Source organism: Mustela erminea, chromosome 11 (assembly GCF_009829155.1).
Source record: "Mustela erminea isolate mMusErm1 chromosome 11, mMusErm1.Pri, whole genome shotgun sequence".
In the NCBI taxonomy this organism is placed as follows: domain Eukaryota; kingdom Metazoa; phylum Chordata; class Mammalia; order Carnivora; family Mustelidae; genus Mustela; species Mustela erminea.
In genome coordinates, this window is record NC_045624.1 from 6,823,635 (window position 1) to 6,842,186 (window position 18,552).

At 51.7% G+C, this 18,552-nt stretch overlaps 1 protein-coding gene across 6 annotated transcripts in view; it reads right to left on the bottom strand.

The window, feature by feature from the left end:
• The window catches only part of CUL1 (cullin 1), a 105,813-nt gene that overhangs the window by 1,822 nt on the left and 85,439 nt on the right, over nt 1-18,552 (bottom strand). For all 6 annotated transcript variants that reach the window (XM_032305713.1, XM_032305710.1, XM_032305709.1 and 3 more), the window contains 11 exons: nt 11,775-11,882; nt 11,592-11,698; nt 8,904-8,952; nt 8,399-8,530; nt 7,159-7,276; nt 6,077-6,153; nt 5,563-5,694; nt 4,638-4,730; nt 824-871; nt 661-743; nt 108-213 (listed from right to left, as the gene is read on the bottom strand). In XM_032305713.1, the coding sequence (XP_032161604.1) occupies nt 108-213; nt 661-743; nt 824-871; nt 4,638-4,730; nt 5,563-5,694; nt 6,077-6,153; nt 7,159-7,276; nt 8,399-8,530; nt 8,904-8,952; nt 11,592-11,698; nt 11,775-11,882 (1,053 nt within the window). The remainder of the gene's footprint in view (nt 1-107; nt 214-660; nt 744-823; nt 872-4,637; nt 4,731-5,562; nt 5,695-6,076; nt 6,154-7,158; nt 7,277-8,398; nt 8,531-8,903; nt 8,953-11,591; nt 11,699-11,774; nt 11,883-18,552) is intronic.

The window sequence follows — 18,552 nt, forward strand, 5'->3', positions numbered from 1 at the left end:
CCCAGCCCGGCGGCCGCCCCAGCCCACAGCCCCCATGCGCTGGGCCAGCCTGGCTTCCGCGGGCCAGTCCTCTGCGAGGGACAGCCCCGACGTGGGCCCAGAGTCACCTGAATCAGCAGTTTGCGGTCCTCCTCGATGTTTTTGTGTGTGGTTTCTTGTTCCTGCTTCTGCTCGGTCTTCATGGGCACGTTGATGTTCACCCTTAACTTCTTACTGTCAAGAAACAAAGGAAACGGAGGCTCTGGTCTCCAAGGACAGCGCTGGCCGCGTCCTGTCGTGTATCCGCAAGGAGCCCCGGCTCCCCGGGCCGAGGGCAGGGCGGGCGGCCTCACACTCCGCCGGGGCCGTGACACCTGCGTCCTGGGAGACTCAGCAACATCCCCGGCTCTCCCAAACTGTGTCAAATGAAATAAAATCAAGACACTTGGACACAGAAGTCCGAGCTTTCTCGGGGAGCCGTTGGAGGAGCGCCTGCCTAATGCAGAAACCACCAAAACCTGAGGCGGAGTCAAGTGGAGGAACCCTTGGATCCTCAGATGGAACCCCAGCTGGGTGCCAGGGCCGCCCCCACCCCGGTCCCCCACCCGCCACGACCTGCAGCCACGGCACAGATGTGCGGGAGGGAAGGGCCAGGACCACCCGCTTCTTGATTTCCCTTACTTTTTATAACCGAGGTACAACTTTATTAAGGTGTCTGGCTTCAGCTCCACCTCGTCGACGTTGGCATTTTCGTCTTCCAGGACCTGTAAGAGACGACGGTTACCACACGATCTCAGGAGGAGGCTCCGTCCCAGCTTCAGAGAGAAAATGCAGAAAAACGTACCAGTAGTTTCGACTTCAATAAAATCTGCAGCACCTGTGCCAAAATGTCCTGCAATTAAAGAGAAAAATAGAAGTTAAAGAAAAAAAAAACCCGCATTTCTCCTTGCAATAAAAACGACATGCGATCTCACCGTCGTCCTCCTCAGAAGCCCAGCCGCCGCCCGAACGGAAGAACGCACCCAAGGGAAAACGAGAGGGAAGCTGAAGGGGTCCCCTGAATTCACGACTGAATTCACCAGCCTCCACTTCAAAGTGAAGCCAACCCCTTTCTGGCCGGGAGCAGCTGGCGGTACACACCGATGATCCGTTCTAGATCAAAAACCATGCGGACGTCCTCACTCAAACCTACGGGACCCTCTTCAGCCCTCAGCTGCCTGACAGCTCGTCTCGGACAAAGATCACGCAGAAGCCACGATCGACGGCCGCAGCAGGCCAGGAGCCAGCACTCTGCTCCCGGACACGACGGGGCCCAGGCGCAGCTCACCCCGCTGTCCCCTTCCTTCGGCAACCACCAAGCACCGTGTGGCGCCCCTGGCCGTTCCCTCGCCTGGCAACGTGAGTGGTGGGTCACGTCTCGGCTCCCCTTCGGTTCGGGATGCCATGACCCTAGACGGTACCACCTGCCCGATGTCTAGTTCCCTGGATGCATGTCCCCAACCCCCACCCTGATGGACAGAGCAGGCCTGCTCCTGCCTTTAGGGAAACCCATACTTTTCCGAGGTCACAATCCTAAAGCCACAAAGGCGAGACCGGTGACGAGGCTAGACCCACAGAGCAGGGCTGGGACGCTGCTGGACGCGTTGAGAGGGACGCTGGCAGAGGTTTCACTCATGAGCCAGATCTGATGGGGGAATGAGTGCGGAGCAGGGAGGGAGCCCTGACCCCACACGGAGCACTACTCCTGCCTGCAGACCAGCTGAGACGGGCGCGGAGCTTTGGTTAGAAAGCCAAGCAGAGAAAACCCATGGACCTGTCAGTGCGGCGGGGGTGGGGGTGGGGGGCTGGGGACAACGGCCACGTCATCCCTACAACCTGAGCCTCTATCCCGACACCGGTCCTGATGTGAGGAGGAATGAGAAAGACTCTTACACACAAAGGGACAGACAAATCCATTTTGTTATTAAATTTGCAAATGTATTCTGGATGAACTTGAAGCATGATGAAAAAATCAATGATTCCCTCAAAAAAATAAAATCTTTAAAAAAAAAAATGATTTTCCTGACATTCAGTGAGGCCAAGATTACCCTGACAGCAAAACCAGGCAAAAACGCCCCAAGAAAACAACAGACCAATATCCTTATGAATGTAGATGTAAAAATCCCCAAGAAAATACCAGCAAACCAAGCCCAGCAGCACAGAGAAAAGTATGATAGACGCTGCTCAGGTGGGGCTGACCAGCACCTCATGGAAGGTGGCAACGTGAGAAAAGCAATCCCTGTTACCTCCCGCGTTAATAGACAAAAAGTACACTTTTATCCCCCTACAGCAGAGCCAATTTAACAAAATTCAACACTCTTTCAGGATGAAAACACTAAAAAACAAAACAAAAAACAAAAAAATAAGAAGGGAACTCCTTGAATAAAGGGAATCTAAGAAAAACCGACAGCTGACGTCATACTTATTAGTAATAAGCTGACAGCTTTCCCCCAAGATCAGGAACAAGACAAGGATCTTACTTGTACCACCCTCGATTCAACGCTGTATCGGAAATTCTAGCCAAAGCAATCAGGCAAGAAAAAAAAAAGGCATCCAAATAGGAAAAGGAGGTAAAACTGGCTGTACTTGCAGATGACAGGACAGTGTATTTAAAAACCACTAACGAATCTTCAAAAAAAGTTAAAAAGTGAGTTTAGCCATACCTAGCAAAGATCAAACAATTCCATTTCTGATAGCACCAAACACAGTACTTAGAAATAAATGCAACCAAAGCGCAAGACTTGTATATGGAAACTACGAAACACAACTGAGAGAAACGAAAGACAACCCACGGTCAGGAGTTCGAACAGTTGCTACTGGTAAGACAGAGATTACCAGCCCCCCTGCACCCACTGGCAATCTGCAGATTCGATGCAGCCTCGAACAATGGATAAGCAAGTTCTGAAATTCATTTGGGAATGTAAGAGACCCAGAATAGCCAACACCATTTTGAGAAAGAACAAAGCTGGAGGTCTCGGTTTCACAACTTTACTACAAAATAACAACCAAGACGATGTGGTATTGACACGAAGACAGACATACAGATTACCGGAGAAGGATGGACAATCCAGAAATAATACATCTATGTACAGCCGATTTTCGGCAATTTACGGCAGAACCAATCAACAGGGAAAGGAATCTTTACCTTTAATCAGGCAATGGTCTCTTAGGACAACACAAGCATAGGCAACAAAAGAAAAAGAGGCTCTATCTACCAAATATATGAAGAATTCTTACAACTTGACAGAGACAACCCAAATAAACAATGTGCATGGGCAGAGGATTCGAGTAGACATTTCTGTAAAGAATGTGTAGAAATGGTCACCAAGAACCTGAGCACGCAGCGTCATCAGCTGTGAGGGAAATGCAAATCAGAGCTACAATGAAGGACTGTTTCAGATCCACCAGGATGGCTGTAATTTAAAAAAAAAAAAAAAAAAAAAAAAAAAAAAAAAAAAAAAAAGGAAAATGACAAATCTTGGCAGGGATGTGGAGAAACTGGACCCTCCCACGCGGCCGGTGAGCCCCTGAATGTGTGCAGCTGTCGTGGGGCCATCTGGCTGTTCCTCGGTGAGGTAAAACCACCACGACCCGGACATTCCACACCTAGGTAGGTACCAAGACAACTGAAAACGCACCCATACAACGGCATGTATACGAATGCTCACAGCAGCACTAGTCCTAGTAATCAAAACATGAACAACCTGAACGTCCACGAACCGATGAACGGACAAGCACCCCGTGGTCCATCCATACGCTGGAATGTATTTCAGCCAAAAAAGAGAGCAGAAGAGATCTACACACTATCACATGGAGAAGCCTTGGAAATGCGGACAGAAAAGGCACACACTGTGACACCATTAACACGAAAGGCCCAGAGCAGGCAAATGCAGGGACAGAAAGTAAGTTCACGGTGGTCAGGGGCTGAGGGGAGGAGCAGAGGGTAGTTACTGCTACGGGCTAGCGGGTTTCTTTTGGGGATGATGGAGATGTTCTGAAACTGGACCGGGGTGGTGGCCGTATGATCTTGTGAAAACCCACCAAACTGCCTACTTATAAATGGTGACTTTTATGTATGTGAAGTAGGTCTCAAAGACTATCATGATAATTAGTGACGTTTGGGCTTCGTAAGAAAAGCCTAGCTGGGGGCGCCTGGGTGGCTCAGTGGGTTAAGCCGCTGCCTTCGGCTCAGGTCATGATCTCAGGGTCCTGGGCTCGAGGCCCGCATCGGGCTCTCTGCTCAGCAGGGAGCCTGCTTCCCTCTCTCTCCATCTACTTGTGATTTCTCTCTGTCAAATAAATAAATAAAATCTTTAAAAAAAAAAAAAAAAGAAAAGAAAAGAAAAGCCTAGCTGGAAAGGGGGTTAAGAAGGAGTTAAACGAGAAAGCATGCTGTACTCGTGTGTGTGTGTGTGTGCGCGCGCGCGTACATGTCACATGTACGTCACACTGAGTTTAAAAATGAAGTTTTTTTTTAAAGGCATCATCTAGAGTCCTAAGGCAAAGCTGCTGTTTCCCATCAAAGCCCCCCACCTCCTCTCCCCCACCCTCCCGGCCACGCTCACGAGACTAGGGAGGCGGCGAGCTGACACCCGAGGGGCCGGGAAGCGCTACGATACCATTTTGATCTGGGTGCTGTCGGTCAGCTGCTGCACAGCGTACGCGTCTTCCGTGTTGTACTGGAGCAGGATGGCCATCTGGAAGGTGGACGCCTTTGAGGCCCCACATATAAAAGAAAGAGAAGCAAAATTTAAATGCATGGAAAAACCTCCAAAAAGGCAGAGCTTCAGTCTGAAACAAATTCTTCTGATAGATGCAAAAACTCAAGCGGCCTCCGTAAGAGGGGGTACAGGGCGTCACACTCTGCCGTCACGCAACCTCCTCCTCAAAGACGTCATTTCCCACCTGCCCAACGTGGAAACAATTTCGGACTTTCTTCTAGGACGTTGTGTGTACATAAATACACGCTTTTATGCGTCCACACTCACTGAAATTTTGGCTCCGCCACACATACGCTGGGATCCTGGGGAAGTCACTTAAATTACGGGGCCTCAGTTCTCTGTCAAACTGAAAAGTAGTTAACACAGTTCTTGGTAGTCTGTACTCAGTACTGCGGCAAGCTCCGAGGGTTACTGTTAACACGACACTCTTTGCCAAAGGAAGAGGGCGATGACCATGATTAAGCAGACGGAACTCCAGCTTCCGAAGCTATGCAGTTAGCCTGTGTCGGGCAGGAGCTCGGCCAAATGCTTATTAAACACATTATTTCACTCCATTTTCACATCACTTCTGATGCATAATGGTCAGCACCCCCATTTTATGGAGAAGGAAACTGAGGCATCAGTCAGCCACCTGTCCGTCTACGAGAGAGCACCAGGATTCAGCTCATCTGACCCTCAGATGCGGGCCGTGTGCCCGCCACAGGACTCTGCGCACTTAACTCAAGACTCTGGGGCACCAAGCGTGGATTCTGACTTCTACGATGTGTCTTATCCGCATTCAGACTTGAAGAAAACACGCTCCACAACAGAAAGGTGATCTTACCTGCAGAGTGTATCTATTTTTGAAGCAGTTGGTCACCAGTTCCCCTTTAGACAGTTGGTACAACCAAGTCAGCTTTCTGCCGCTGTGGCGGCTCGCGTAAAAAGCTGTGAACCGCTGGTAACTGCGCTCCAGCTGGACAAAAGGACAGACAGCGCTGTGTGGACTGTCTACCTCACCACAGCCCCCAGTCGGCATTTCTCAATACATACACCATCCCACGTTTACAAGACAAAATGCTTAGGGCATGAAAGTAAAATGCAGAGGTCAGTGTTGGACTCACGCAGGCCTCCGAGGGGCCTACTGAGAACCGTTTCTAACTGACCGGCATGTGGGTTCCCGTCGGGGGGCGCAGCACGGCACGGAGCAAGGCCCTGTGGCCCCCGAGCCCGCGCACAGGCAGTACCCAACCCCCGTCCTCCCACCAGCCCGCGGGAAGGCCCCCAGGCTCATGGCCAAGACGGTCCGTCTCATTTCTGCTCAGCCCCGACAGAACACCAGGCAAAGCCACACTCACCTCGGACGGCAAGGCGAAGGTGCAAGACTGCTGGAAGGGCCACGACCCGGAGCTCAGCACCTGGATACTGAAATCCACTGAGGCGGGGACAAAACACAGAACACAGTTAGTGCCACGAACCAAACGAGGCTACTGCTCAAATGCGGCCACGTGTTAACAGAAATGCACTTTCGTGTAAAATGAGGAACTGACCACAGGCCAGGTCAATTATTTCACTCAATTAAAATAAGTAAGAGAGGAAAGAGCCAGAAACTCTCTCTCTCTAGAGAGGGGCACGGCTCATTCACTCTCACTCTGACGCTGGTGCGGCCAGCCTGCTCCGCTCCGGCTTTCTGCCGGGTCTGGGGGTCCCTCGAGCGCCCCTGAGCTCACGCAGCACGGCCGGCCCCACAGCCAGCACACACCGTACGGGACAGGAGAGGGAACCCGTCACCACGAAGAGCGGACGAGGCTGCTGGCTTCCTGCCTAACAACGGAAGGTTCTTCAGTTCTGGGGAAAAGGGAAGTTCCCACTTCTCATTTCCGAAGACAACGTCAGCATGTGAGGACGTCGGTGTCATCCGCCTGCGACCACACCCACGACCACCCCCGCAGGTGCCGGCCCGACCCCAGCTCCACGCCAGCCCGGAGCCGGGAGATCGCGGCTCCTTCTGAGGCTGTCATCGATACAGCTGAGTCAGTTTCTCGTACTTTCAAAAAATAAATTCTAGAACGGACCCAAACGAAGGGCAAAGAAATGTATTAACTCTGAAGCTGTGCGTGGAGCCCTGAGCCGGGCGGCGCCCGGGGTGGGACAGGTGTGTTGGCAAGCAGGAGAAGACGGGGCTCGGCACCCCCGGCTCCCACCTGGCTGGGGTCCCCTGGGGAAGGCTGGCTCGCTCTGTGCCTGTCATACAGGCTAATGTCATGAGGAGGCAGGACTACCCCAGCGCATCTGGGAGGCGCTTCCCACTTGTCCGTCCCAGAACTTCTGCTAACGCGACGAGCAGGCTTCCTGGAGATGTGTCACGTCTGTCCTTCGCCACAACGCCCTGCCCGGCTCTGCAACCACCGCCCGAGAGCAGCGCACGCGCAGTACTCACAGTCCAGCGGCTCCGAGTTCGTCAGGTGCTTTTTGAACTGCTCGTTCAAATCCTTGCTCACGCCGATGTCCTGAAACATCCGCTGAAGTTTAGAGGTGTACTCAAAACCACACGCTTGCTGAAACGAAGCCACACGACCGTCTTATTAGTTCCTCCAGAAACACAGTGTAGACACGGGAGGCGCATGGAAACCCCGCACTGCACGGAAGCCACGACTACAGCACGCGTCACCGCAGCACGTGCAGGGACCCGGTGAGCCCCGGTCCTGGGCCGCTCGGCCGCAAGCAGCCCGGTGGGTCTTCGTTCCCGCGGGAACTTGCCATGGAGCACCCAAGAGCCAGGACACGCAACAGAATACAGTCTGGCGCACTCGGTCTATGGTGCTTACCGACCGCGGGGGGCGGAACTGTGTCCCCGGACTCCTCTGCAGAACGCTCACCCCCGCGTGGTGGTACAGGGGTGGGGGGAGGGGGTTCTGGGGAAATGACCGTTTAGAGGAAGTCATGAGGACAGGGCCCTCCTGATGGGCGGAGAGCCCTTGTGAGGGGAGACCGGGGTCTGCTCCCTCCTCGCCACGGAGGACACAGCGGGCAGGTGGCCGTCGCCAGACTGGGAAGACTCGTCCCCAGAAAGGGCATCAGCCGGAACCTCGATCCGGACTGCCCGCCTCCGGCGCTGTGAGAACACGGCTCTGCTGTCTAGGCCCCCGGCCGTGGGGCGTGTGATGGCGGGTCCGAGTGGGGTCAGCCAGCCACGACACCACGCTTTCCGCTCCCAGTGACGTATGTGTACGGCACCGACAGCGAGCGAGGAGCCCAGCACGGGCTTGGCGCAGAGGGGGCTGCGGAATGAGCCAAGGGCCCCACAGTCCTGCAGACACAGCCCCAGACACTGAACGAACACCAGAGCGAAACACAGCACCCGCCAGCCCAAAGCCCAGCAGAGCAAGCGTGGGCTGAGCCTGCTGAGCGGTTCCGGCGTGTGGAGACAGAGCAGGGGCCAGAGGCGTGGAGCTAGGAGATGCTCGGGGGGCGAGCAGGCCTCCCCGGCCTGATGGCACAGCGCAGCCCCTGAACGTGGCGTGGATGGGCCTGACCGGTGACAGCCCTCCCGTCGTGGGGCAGCGGGGCCACACTGGACAAACTTGTTCTCTACGGACCACGCCGCCACCCAGGGACAACCTGAAACAACCCAGATCCCACGCAGTGACCGGACCTTTTCAGGACGTGACTCCACGTACCTTTAATTTAGAGATCATGCTCGCTTCGGCGTCATCGCTGGCGCTGTTCTGATGCACAAGCCTTTTGGCCAGCATCTTCGCGTAGAACTTCTGGAACACGTCTTTATCCTCTATGTACTTGAAGACCACCATCTAGCAAAGCCACCGAGAGAGCACACTCAGAGCACTTGCAACCCGCTATCGTGGGCACACGCCAGCGGCCGCCTGGGCTGCTTCATCCGGCTAGCCCGATGCCAACGTGTGCACAGCGGCTGAAAATACCACCACAGCCTTGAGATACTTTCGTCAATCCCTTAAGTCACAAGAAGTTGATCTAGACTTACTACTAATGAGAAAAGTCCAAATGCTAAAATTAAGGACTCAATTTAGGGAGTAAAACCACAGATACAAAGAAAAATAAATGATCCAGTTAACTGTCTCATTTCAGATGCCCTCCACAAATAACCTGGAAACCCGCAGGTAAACGGCTGCTGGAGCCTGGGGTGGGTAGTGAGAGGTGCCTTACCACTTGGTTGAGCGTGTCTTCTAGCTCTGCTTCTTCTGGGTTCTTGGAACTGAAATTTAAAGAAATAAAAAAAGGCAGACGTTGTCAAACAAATCAGCAAACACTGAATCAGCAAGCACCCCTGAGCCAAACCAACAGAACGGACTGTGGCTCCTAACACCCGAACCATAGTTTTCTTCAGATCAGGGCACGGGGGGCAGGGAAGCTTCCCTCACCTATGGCGATGTGGCCATCCTACACTGAAACTACCACGGAAGAGTACATTCATGAAAAAACCGTTTAACAGGAGACACTTACTAGGGTCCCCCAACAGTCACATTTTCCTTTCATATAATCTATTTAAATACAAAATTAATGAACTTCACTTTGGCAAAATGCTTTTCTACAATATGCTTTAATTCAACTCTGAAAAAAAACAAAGAGGCAGAGAGAGTTCCTGAATGGCCGAATCATTTAAGGCAACGAAAGGGTTTAAACCACTAATGTGCTGCCTTCCTCTGTGGTTCTCTTTAACAACAGATTCTTTCTCTTCTAAGAACAAGCATGACCTGAGAAGTGACTGCAGGGTAAACATTTTTAAGGTTTTACGAGTCCCTCACAGACAAGATCCCCACACATCTGTATAAAATGATCCAGCCGCCAAACAAGCGCTGGAAAGGTGCTTTGCGCGTAGGAACAGCTGACTCAGGAAGTCTGGTCCTGTTCTGCGTGTGGGCAGGCCAGGGCGGTTTCTCTCCCAGGAAGACTTTTACTTCTCAGCTCCGTGCCCCAGCGCGGCTCCCTGAGGCCAGCCCGCCATTCTGCCTGTGTGAGCAGCCTTCCTGAAGGGACCACGGAGAGACTCGGTGAGGGGCCCTTGTGAAAAGGCAATGGATAAAAAGGGTAAGACGCATTCTGCCACACAAACTGAAAGTCTGCTAAAGCACGCAATTACAATATTGAAAATTTTCACATCCCCTAGTCTAAAAAAAAAGAAAAAGAAATCAGGCCAGAAGAGACATTCCACTTTGGAGTCTTTTTACTCCAGGAAGGAACAGCTGAAGGGATGTGACGAGAACAGCTCCTCTACACACGGACCAGCTTTGCACCAAACAGAAAACAACCCTCGCTCCTCTACACACGGACCAGCTTTGCACCAAACAGAAAACAACCCTCGCTCATCTACACATGGACCAGCTTTGCACCAAACAGAAAACAACCCTTGCTCCTCTACACACAGACCAGCTTTGCACTAAATAGAAAACAACCCTCAAATACTCCATTCTCCCTGGTCTTGGGAAATGGCTTTCTGGCAAAGTCAGAGACAGCCAGTGACCTTACCAAACATTTTCCCATGTCAGGAAGACCACATCCAGTTCTGTTAATACAGTAAGTAACACTAAATTTGCTACCGCAGAGCCATCCCCACAGAATTCTTTAGTTCCCTAAACAATTTACTCTGCTAACATTCGACTCATGAGTTCCCCAACTCCGTTCTAGGTAAGAATTGTCTCCAGTGTTTTTCTTGGTCTGTGTAGGTATTCTTAGTTTTTTTTGCAGTGGGGTTGTGCGAGCCTTCGAGACCTGTTCATTCAACTCAAAACCCGGACAACACGGGGGCCTGGGAAATGACTGCTTTTGCTGCTGGAGCTCTGGAAAGGTGCAACAAGCCTTGAGTGTTTCTGAACCGAGAGAAGTTGTTCAAGTGCAAGAGAAGCTGAGAAAACCCAACACACACACCAAGCCTAGAACGCTAGAAGCACAGGCAGAGGACAGAAGGGTGCCACAGGAGATCACGAGGCTGCGGGCTCTCAGGACCCACATGCCGAGGAAGAGCAGGTGAGAAACACGACGGTTAACGTGGCATGTGCGTGCCTGGCCGGCTCAGTCAGTGTGGCATGGGACTCGATCTCGGGGCATGAGCTCAAGCCCCACGCTGGGTGTACAGATGACTTAGAAATAAGCTTTGGGGCGCCTGGGTGGCTCAGTGGGTTAAAGCCTCTGCTTTCGGCTCAGGTCATGATCCCAGAGTTCTGGGATCGAGCCCCGCATCGGGCTCTCTGCTCAGCGGGGAGCCTGCTTCCTCTTCTCTCTCTGCCTGCCTCTCTGCCTACTTGTGATTTCTGTCTGTCAAATAAATAAAAAAGAAAGAAAGAAAGAAAGAAAGAAGCTTTAAAGAAATATACGAAGGATATGAAACAGCCGTGAAACAAGCTCATGGACAAGTGAAGACAAGTGTTAGGGGGCCCATGATACGACCAGAGCCGCAGCCCACGGCGGGGTCCTGTTTCGGGCAAGAGCCTGGGGAACTCCCGCAGCGGATCTTCCCCGGACACACGACCGAGCCAGGCCCGCAGGACAGCACCAGGGAGAACGAGACAGACGCTAACTTCCTGCCTCCCTCCCTTCCAGCCCTGCAAGCACCACCTGACCAACCCCTGGAACTTTATTTACCTAAAGAGGTCACAGTGCCTGCCATTCTCAAAATGCCACCAGCAGCATTAACAAACAAACGAACAACAAACGGGCCTAGAATCACAACATTACGCACCTTTTAGGGAGCCAGAGAAGTTCCCAGGTTTACAGTATTTTCTCAAAAGGCACAAAGACTGCAACTTAGTGTATGTGAACTGTTACAAGGTTCAATTCCTCATAGAGAGCTGAGGCTTTAAACGGGTTTACTACGGGAAAACACAGAGTCACGAGTACCTTTTCTTCAATAGGGAGTCGCAGTACCGAGCCAGCAGCTCGGGGGATTTACTGGACGACTGGGCCATTTTGGTAACCGCGTTGTTGTTAATGAAGCGCCCACAGGCCTGCGGGGCACAGAGAACACAGTCAGAGGCGCGCGGGCCCGGCCGCCCCCACCCGGCCGCCGCGGCGCCCACTCACCTTGTCGAGCGCGGCCACGAAGCCGGCGTCGTTGTTGAAGGCCGACATTACCAAGGCGTTGTATTTTTTATGAACATCCAACACTGTCTGTACATACATTTTGGGGTCCTCGGTAGGGGAAAAACAAACAAAAGTTGGTTACTGGGGATTAAATGGTATATTAATATGTTACTATAAAATATTCCCGAAGGTCAAGAAGTTCCTTCAAAGATGTTAAATAAGATCAAGAAATAACCTTGGGGGGAAAAAAAAAAGAAAGAAATAACCTTGGTTCCACCATGAAAATATGCAGGACATTTCACTTATAGACATACTAAAATAGATTCTCCATGCTTTGAATTAAATACTGATTTCCAACTTGTATATAAAAACAATGATTCTTCAAATTATGTGAACATTCAAAAGATCATAGGAAACACAATTTTTCCAAGTGAGAGCTTGCTTAGCTCATTTTTGCTGTTGTTAAGAATTCAAATTCTGGGGGTGCGTGGGTGGCTCAGTGAGTTAAGGCCTTTGCCTTCGGCTTGGGTAATGATCTCGGGTCCTGGGATTGAGCCCTGCATCGGGCTCTCTGCTCAGAGGAAAGCCTGCTTACCTCCCCCCTCTCTGCCTGCCTCTCTGCCTACTTGTGATCTGTCAAATAAACAAGCGAACAAATAAATAAATAAATCTAAATGGAAAAAAAAAAAAAAGAATTCAAATTCTGGACTTTTCTGGGAAAACTAATCAGTGAGTAAGATCCGTAATCAGCTGGGTATCTTGTGCTTAGGTGGGTGGTTCAGTCAGTGAAGTGTTTGCCTTCGGCTCAGGTCAGTCTCAGGGTCCTGGGATCAAGTCCTATGTCGGGCTCTCTGCTCAGCGGGGAATCGCTTCTTCCTCTTCCTCTGCCCCTCCCCTCTAGATTGTGTGCTCTCTCTCTCTCTCTCAAATAAATAAAATCTTAAAAAAGGAAAAAAAAAAAAACAAGGAAAAGTGTAAGACTAAGGTCTGAGGAAGTGTAGGCAGGGCCCTGAGTGGGTCAGGTAAGGCGTAGGGTCCGACTCGCACACCTGACTGTGCTGCAAGACTGGATGAGACCAGCCAGGGCCTGGGAGACAGGCAGAGCACTAAGGAAAGGGGAAGGCAATGAAGGATCAGCCACAGGAGAGGCCCTGATTAAGGACACACAAGACGACAGAAGGACCGGGAGGGCAGGGACGTGGAGACAGTTTGAGTCGGCTGACGCTGGGGACTCACTGCGCGTCCCGTGCCAAGCCCCACACAAAGACTGTCGCAAGCACACTATGAGGTCGCTGCTGTCTGGATCCTCCCTTGACAGGTGGAGAAACTAAGTCAGTTAAGCATCTGGCCAAGGGTGTCAGGAGACGGCAGTCAGGCTTGACTCCAGGCCGCCTCACTCCTGAGCCAGCATCTCCTCCGCAGCTCTCAGAAGCGGAAAGACCTAGAGGACAGGACGTCCACAGCGGCGGCGATGTGGCCAGACGTCACCCGCCACGGGGATGCCAGCGGCTGGGCCCTTTATGAGCAGGACGCCTGAGTGCGGGGGGCTCACGTGGCTGCCGTGTCTGCAAATTCCTGACAGATACGAGTCTTTGGGGTTCGGGAATAAGAAACCAGAATTCCCCAAATTCTAATTATTCTGCATCTTGTAATACTGTTTTTAAATAATGAGTAAGCACTGAGAACGAATGGTTTTCCTGTGACAGGTTTATACCAAGAGTTTCAGAGGTTTTCTGTTAAAAAATAAAATAAAAATGCAAAGTTCATTATTATTATGCGCACACTGCAGAAGATTTTAATTTCAACAGTATGTAAAGTGGTCTCTACTGGATACAGACATTTAATAAGGGTAAATGTTAAGAGGGAATGCAAAATCATTGCCAAATAGAAATCAGCTAAGATAGTGGAAGCTAATACCACATATATTGAATATCTAAAAATCATCTATCTTAAAATGTTAAAACACACACAGCATTCACCGCCCCATCAGAGAATCTTGTTTCATGACAACTATTCCAGATGTAGAAAAATTTCTCCATTTTGCAATGGTTTTTAAAAATGTTTTAGCATTCTTTTAAAAAAAATTTTATTTATTTGAGAGTGAGAGTGAGAGCAAGTGGTGGGGCGAGGGGAGAAGCAGGCTCCCCGCTGAGCAGGAAGCCCAATGCAGGCCTCGATCCCAGGACCCCGAGATGATGACCTGAGTTGAAGGCAGACACTTAAGCGACTGCGCCACCCAGGTGTCCCCCTGCACTGACAGTCTTAATTCACAAGAGCACCCAAAAGCATCTTCTAACTGGAACACATCTTATCTCATATAAATTCGTTTCTTTTTTTAACAATGAAAATATTGTCTGCCTGACTTAATTTTGGGTCTGCCACTGAAATTGATAGTGCTATTGTTGCTATTTCAGGTTTTAGATTGCTTTCTGATTTCATGTCAAATTATTTCTCGATATTCACATTTTCTTGTCTTTGCATTTCTTCTCCTAAAAGTATTTACAAAGAACTCTAGCCTGCAGCGAGCATCCAAGCACAGGAAATGCCAGCAAACATCACTGGGTAGTGTCTGAATAAGGTAACATTCAAGGTTAAGGTCAACAGCATTACAAAGGATCACGTGTCAGGATTGCCAGTTTAAGGACTTACTTTGCTTCCGACACATGGTGTTTTTGGGAACACCACTCAAAGGATTTACATGAAGTGTCTTATGTGCATAAACACACTAACATGTATTTTATTTGTAAGGAGGAGGCCCTCAGCAGCAGAGAGGACGCACCCACGTTTGCAACCTGGCGTCACCAATGAGGAAGACGAACCCGACACTACTGCGTTTCTGGAACGTGCGCTCCTCTCGGTTCCAGAGACAACTGTGTGTGTGAGCATCCCCGCCCCTGCCGTCGGTGGGTTCGGTTGAACCAGGAATGTGGACTGTCATGCTTGTAGAATTATGCTTTTCTCTGTTTTCATGATTTCCTGAACAACTTTTCTCAGACTTGGGATGTGGAAAAACATAAATGTCTCAAGAAATGCCAGGAAGGAATTCCCTGCAGAAAGACCAAGCAGAGGGCTCTTCCCCAAGGACATTGCAATCTTTGGATTCTGATTCCAAGAGTCTTTCTACTACAGCAGGAGACCTAGCCGGCAGTCTGGCTGCTGAGAACAGAGGGTCTGGAAGGACCCCATGAAGGGAAGCGTATGGCGCATCAAGCCTCAGCAACCTGAAGTGAGAATCTGCGGTCCTGAGAAACGGCTTAGGAACTTGGCAGGGCAGACGAAGGTAGGAGCGCGTGGGAAGAGGAGAGAAGCAGGTGTTTCAGGGGCACCGGACTGCAGGGTTAAAAAGCAACAGAGATAATGAGAGGGGAGATCAGCTAGAACAAACGCATGCTTTTCATGAAACGTGTCAATTTTTGGTGCTTAAGGAAATGAACAGAGTAGTCACTGCTTTGATTCCTCACCATCTGCTTATTCAGTAGTACACAAGGGCTTTCTGCTAAGAAACACGACACCTGTCAGGGCTTGTCCCTGAGGGATGTCACCCACCCCAACATGATTTCACTTGTCTGTATAACGCCAGTGCCGGTCACATTTATTTCTAGCCCAGACCAGACTTTCCCACCAGCTCACACGGCTTGTCCTGGGCCGTTGCATGGGATTCCCAAACCGTATGTCAGAGCTGTCCGGGTCTCCTCCCTGAACCCGCTTGTCTGCCAGAGCCCTCTCTTTCCATCTCCCTACTTCCAGGGTTGTACTGTAGAAAATTTCAAAGCTCTGCAACCTTTACCAAGAAGGGTAAAATCTACTCCATGAACCCGTCATCCAGGGTCAACAAGGACTGAGCACAAACACTTGTCCCTCACAAAGTCTAAGAATCCAATTCCTCCTTCTCCCCACCCCCAACCCAACCAACCCATGCGGTCTTCCATCTGGCCACCAACACAGACCACGCTCTTTTCACTTTAAATCTATTTTCTACATGGTACGTATTGTTTAAAAGATAAAAATCTGGAGGCGCCTGGGTGGTTTGGTGGGTTGAAGCCTCTGCCTTCGGCTCAGGTCATGATCTCAGGGTCCTGGGATCGAGCCCTGCATCGGGATCTCTGCTTGGCAGGGGGCCTGCTTCCCTCCCCTCTCTACCTGCCTCTCTGCCTGCTTGTGATCTCTGTCAAATAAATAAATAAAATCTTAAAAAAAAAAAAATCCGATTGTGTCCATTTCATGTCTGTCACCATCACCCAGTCTTCTCTCGCCTCAGGACTTAGGCACCATCGTTAAGGCGGCTTTCCGGGTCTCCTGGCCTGGCCAGCCAGCGCCGACCCTGTCGGTTCCGGTCTGTGCCTTTCCTTCCTCTCGAGTCACACCAGACTGCCGGGTTCTCAGAACGGGTCGTTTACACCCACTGAGGGGCTCTGCTCTGTCTGGGACCCCCTGCCTCGTTAGCTTCGGCTCTTCTACTGGTCTCAAAGATCTTCTCAGGGAAGCTCCCTGAACTGGGAGGACGGGGAGGGCCAGTTCCACGCTGCGACGCTGACTGCACTGGCTGTCCCCCGGCCCGGCCGGGCGCTGGCTCCGAGAAGCCTGCGGGGCCGTGTCCACCCTGCTTGTAAGCCCAGCGTGGGACATTCACCGACCACTGCTCAGACGGCTACATCAGAAACACTGATGGTCATGAGTCAAATTATTACCTTTAATGCCACACGTTTCCACTAAAAAAACCCCCTCATTTTAAGGACCGATTTTGAAAAAAGAAAAAAATGTACGTAGGAGCCTCACAGGATGTCCCTCTCACCTCACCCTCTCTGCCCTCAATCAGTTCAGCACACGCGGCCGGCGAAGAGGTCTGAGCCGAGCTCATGGGAGCTGGCGTGCAGCATAGGCTCTCTCAGGATGGCCTGTGACCCTAATATTGGAACGCTGCCCAAAGAGGGGCGGGGGCGGCGGTGACAGGCTCGAAGGGCCACCTTCCCACCTCACGAATATACGCGGGGGTGGATGGGACCGTCCTCGGAAACGTGCCGTCACCCAGAGCGGCCTCAGCACGCTAGGGACCCACGCCTCTCATCCAGCCGAGTCTGTCGCCGCCACGCAGCCCCACAGGACACGCGGGGCCGTGCCAGACACCATCGGCAACCCGAGAGCATTATTCTTGGAGAAGGAGAAGTGAAGGCTCGAGTCATAAAAACCCACCGTGCAGTTACCTGGGGGCACAGTGATTCTTCCCGTGAGCATCAGCACCCGGTCCTTGGAGCGACATGCTCGCCACACGCAACACAGAGAAGCCAAAGTTCCGGGAGAGGAACAATCACAAACCACCACCGACAGAGAGCAGGGGAGGGTCTGGGGGCCCCAGAGGACCCGCGCTGACAACCGCCTGAGGCGAGGCCCAGGCCCAGCCCGGCTCCGCCAGCCGCTCACTCACGAAGTACAATTACTTCTCGTATTAAATGACACGCAAAACCCAACCCAAACCAGACCCCCAAACGCTGGCGACAACAGCACAGAGCGGCCTCCCGCGCCACCCAGGGACGTGACAGTCTCGCATTCTCTTCCTGGTGTTTTCTAGTCCATCATCTCACCTCTTCTGACAAGCAGGAATCACCAGCTTCTCTGAGTGTGGTTTAAAGTCGAAAATGCCGCAACAAAAGAACCTACGGGTGAGACCAGCGCCCCGCACTCCATCACCACGACCTCGGCCCGCCTGCTCCTTCGGCTCCCACCGCACGTGTCAATCCTGTGATCGTGGCTCTGAGTCTCTCAGACCATGAATAGCGACTCTTGAACCATTACCTCTGGGTCTGATAAACTTCTACAAGCCCTGGTCGCGCTTCCATCACCAGCCCCGGCTCTGGCTCGCGCCCGCACGTGCCTTCGCTCGGACAGGAGGCTACAGGCCCCGTCTGCGGCCCCTCCGTGAGGCCCGGTCAGGACCGAGGCCCCAAGCCGACTGGAGTCAGACACAGAGCGAAGACAGGCGAAAATATTCAATTCTGAGAGTGGAACTAAGCTGGACTTGCCCGGAAAACCTGGGACTCCTCTACGAGAAGGGATGATGCCGCAGAAAGTAGTTACTGCATCAGCTCAGCAACAGAAGCGGCTGCGTCCAGGAGGCACGCGGCGGGAGAAGGCGGTGAGAGTTCACGGGTGGCCTTGAACTTGTTTGAAGCCACGCACGGGCCACGTCAGCACTTAAAAATACACAGCAAAGATGAAACCAAAATGTAGTTGGGCTGTGGGATACTAAGTCAGATCTGGGTGGCGAGAGGCTCCCGTACCTGGGCGGCCTGTGGAAAGAGCACGGCCGTGTCCCAGCGGGGAGAGAGAAGGGTCCACCCTGGGTATAAAAAGGACACAGGGAGCCTTCCCCCAGTCTGCTTATCACTAAACCCAAACGAACACCTGTGTCATTTCTCTTCCGAAGAAAACGGGAATTCTTTTCAGCCCACCGCAAGACAAAACCGATTTGCACATTCAGCTACAGGCTTTCTGAACCATTTTCCATTATCAGCATTTATCAGTTCTTTGTGTAATTAAATCCGTCAGTCTGACGTACTTTACGAGAGTGCCTCCTTCTGTCCTAAAGCACCTCCTTGGTCCCGCCCCACCAACATCCACATCACCGTCAGAATGCCCTCTTGCTTTTTTATAAAACGTTTTATTACCCAAGAATTTCAAACCTCATCAAAATAAGAAAAGATGGTAAAATCAGCCCCCATAATCCATCGCTCAGTGGCTCAGTGCTGAGGGACAGCCATGGCTGGGAAAGCCCAGAACGCTC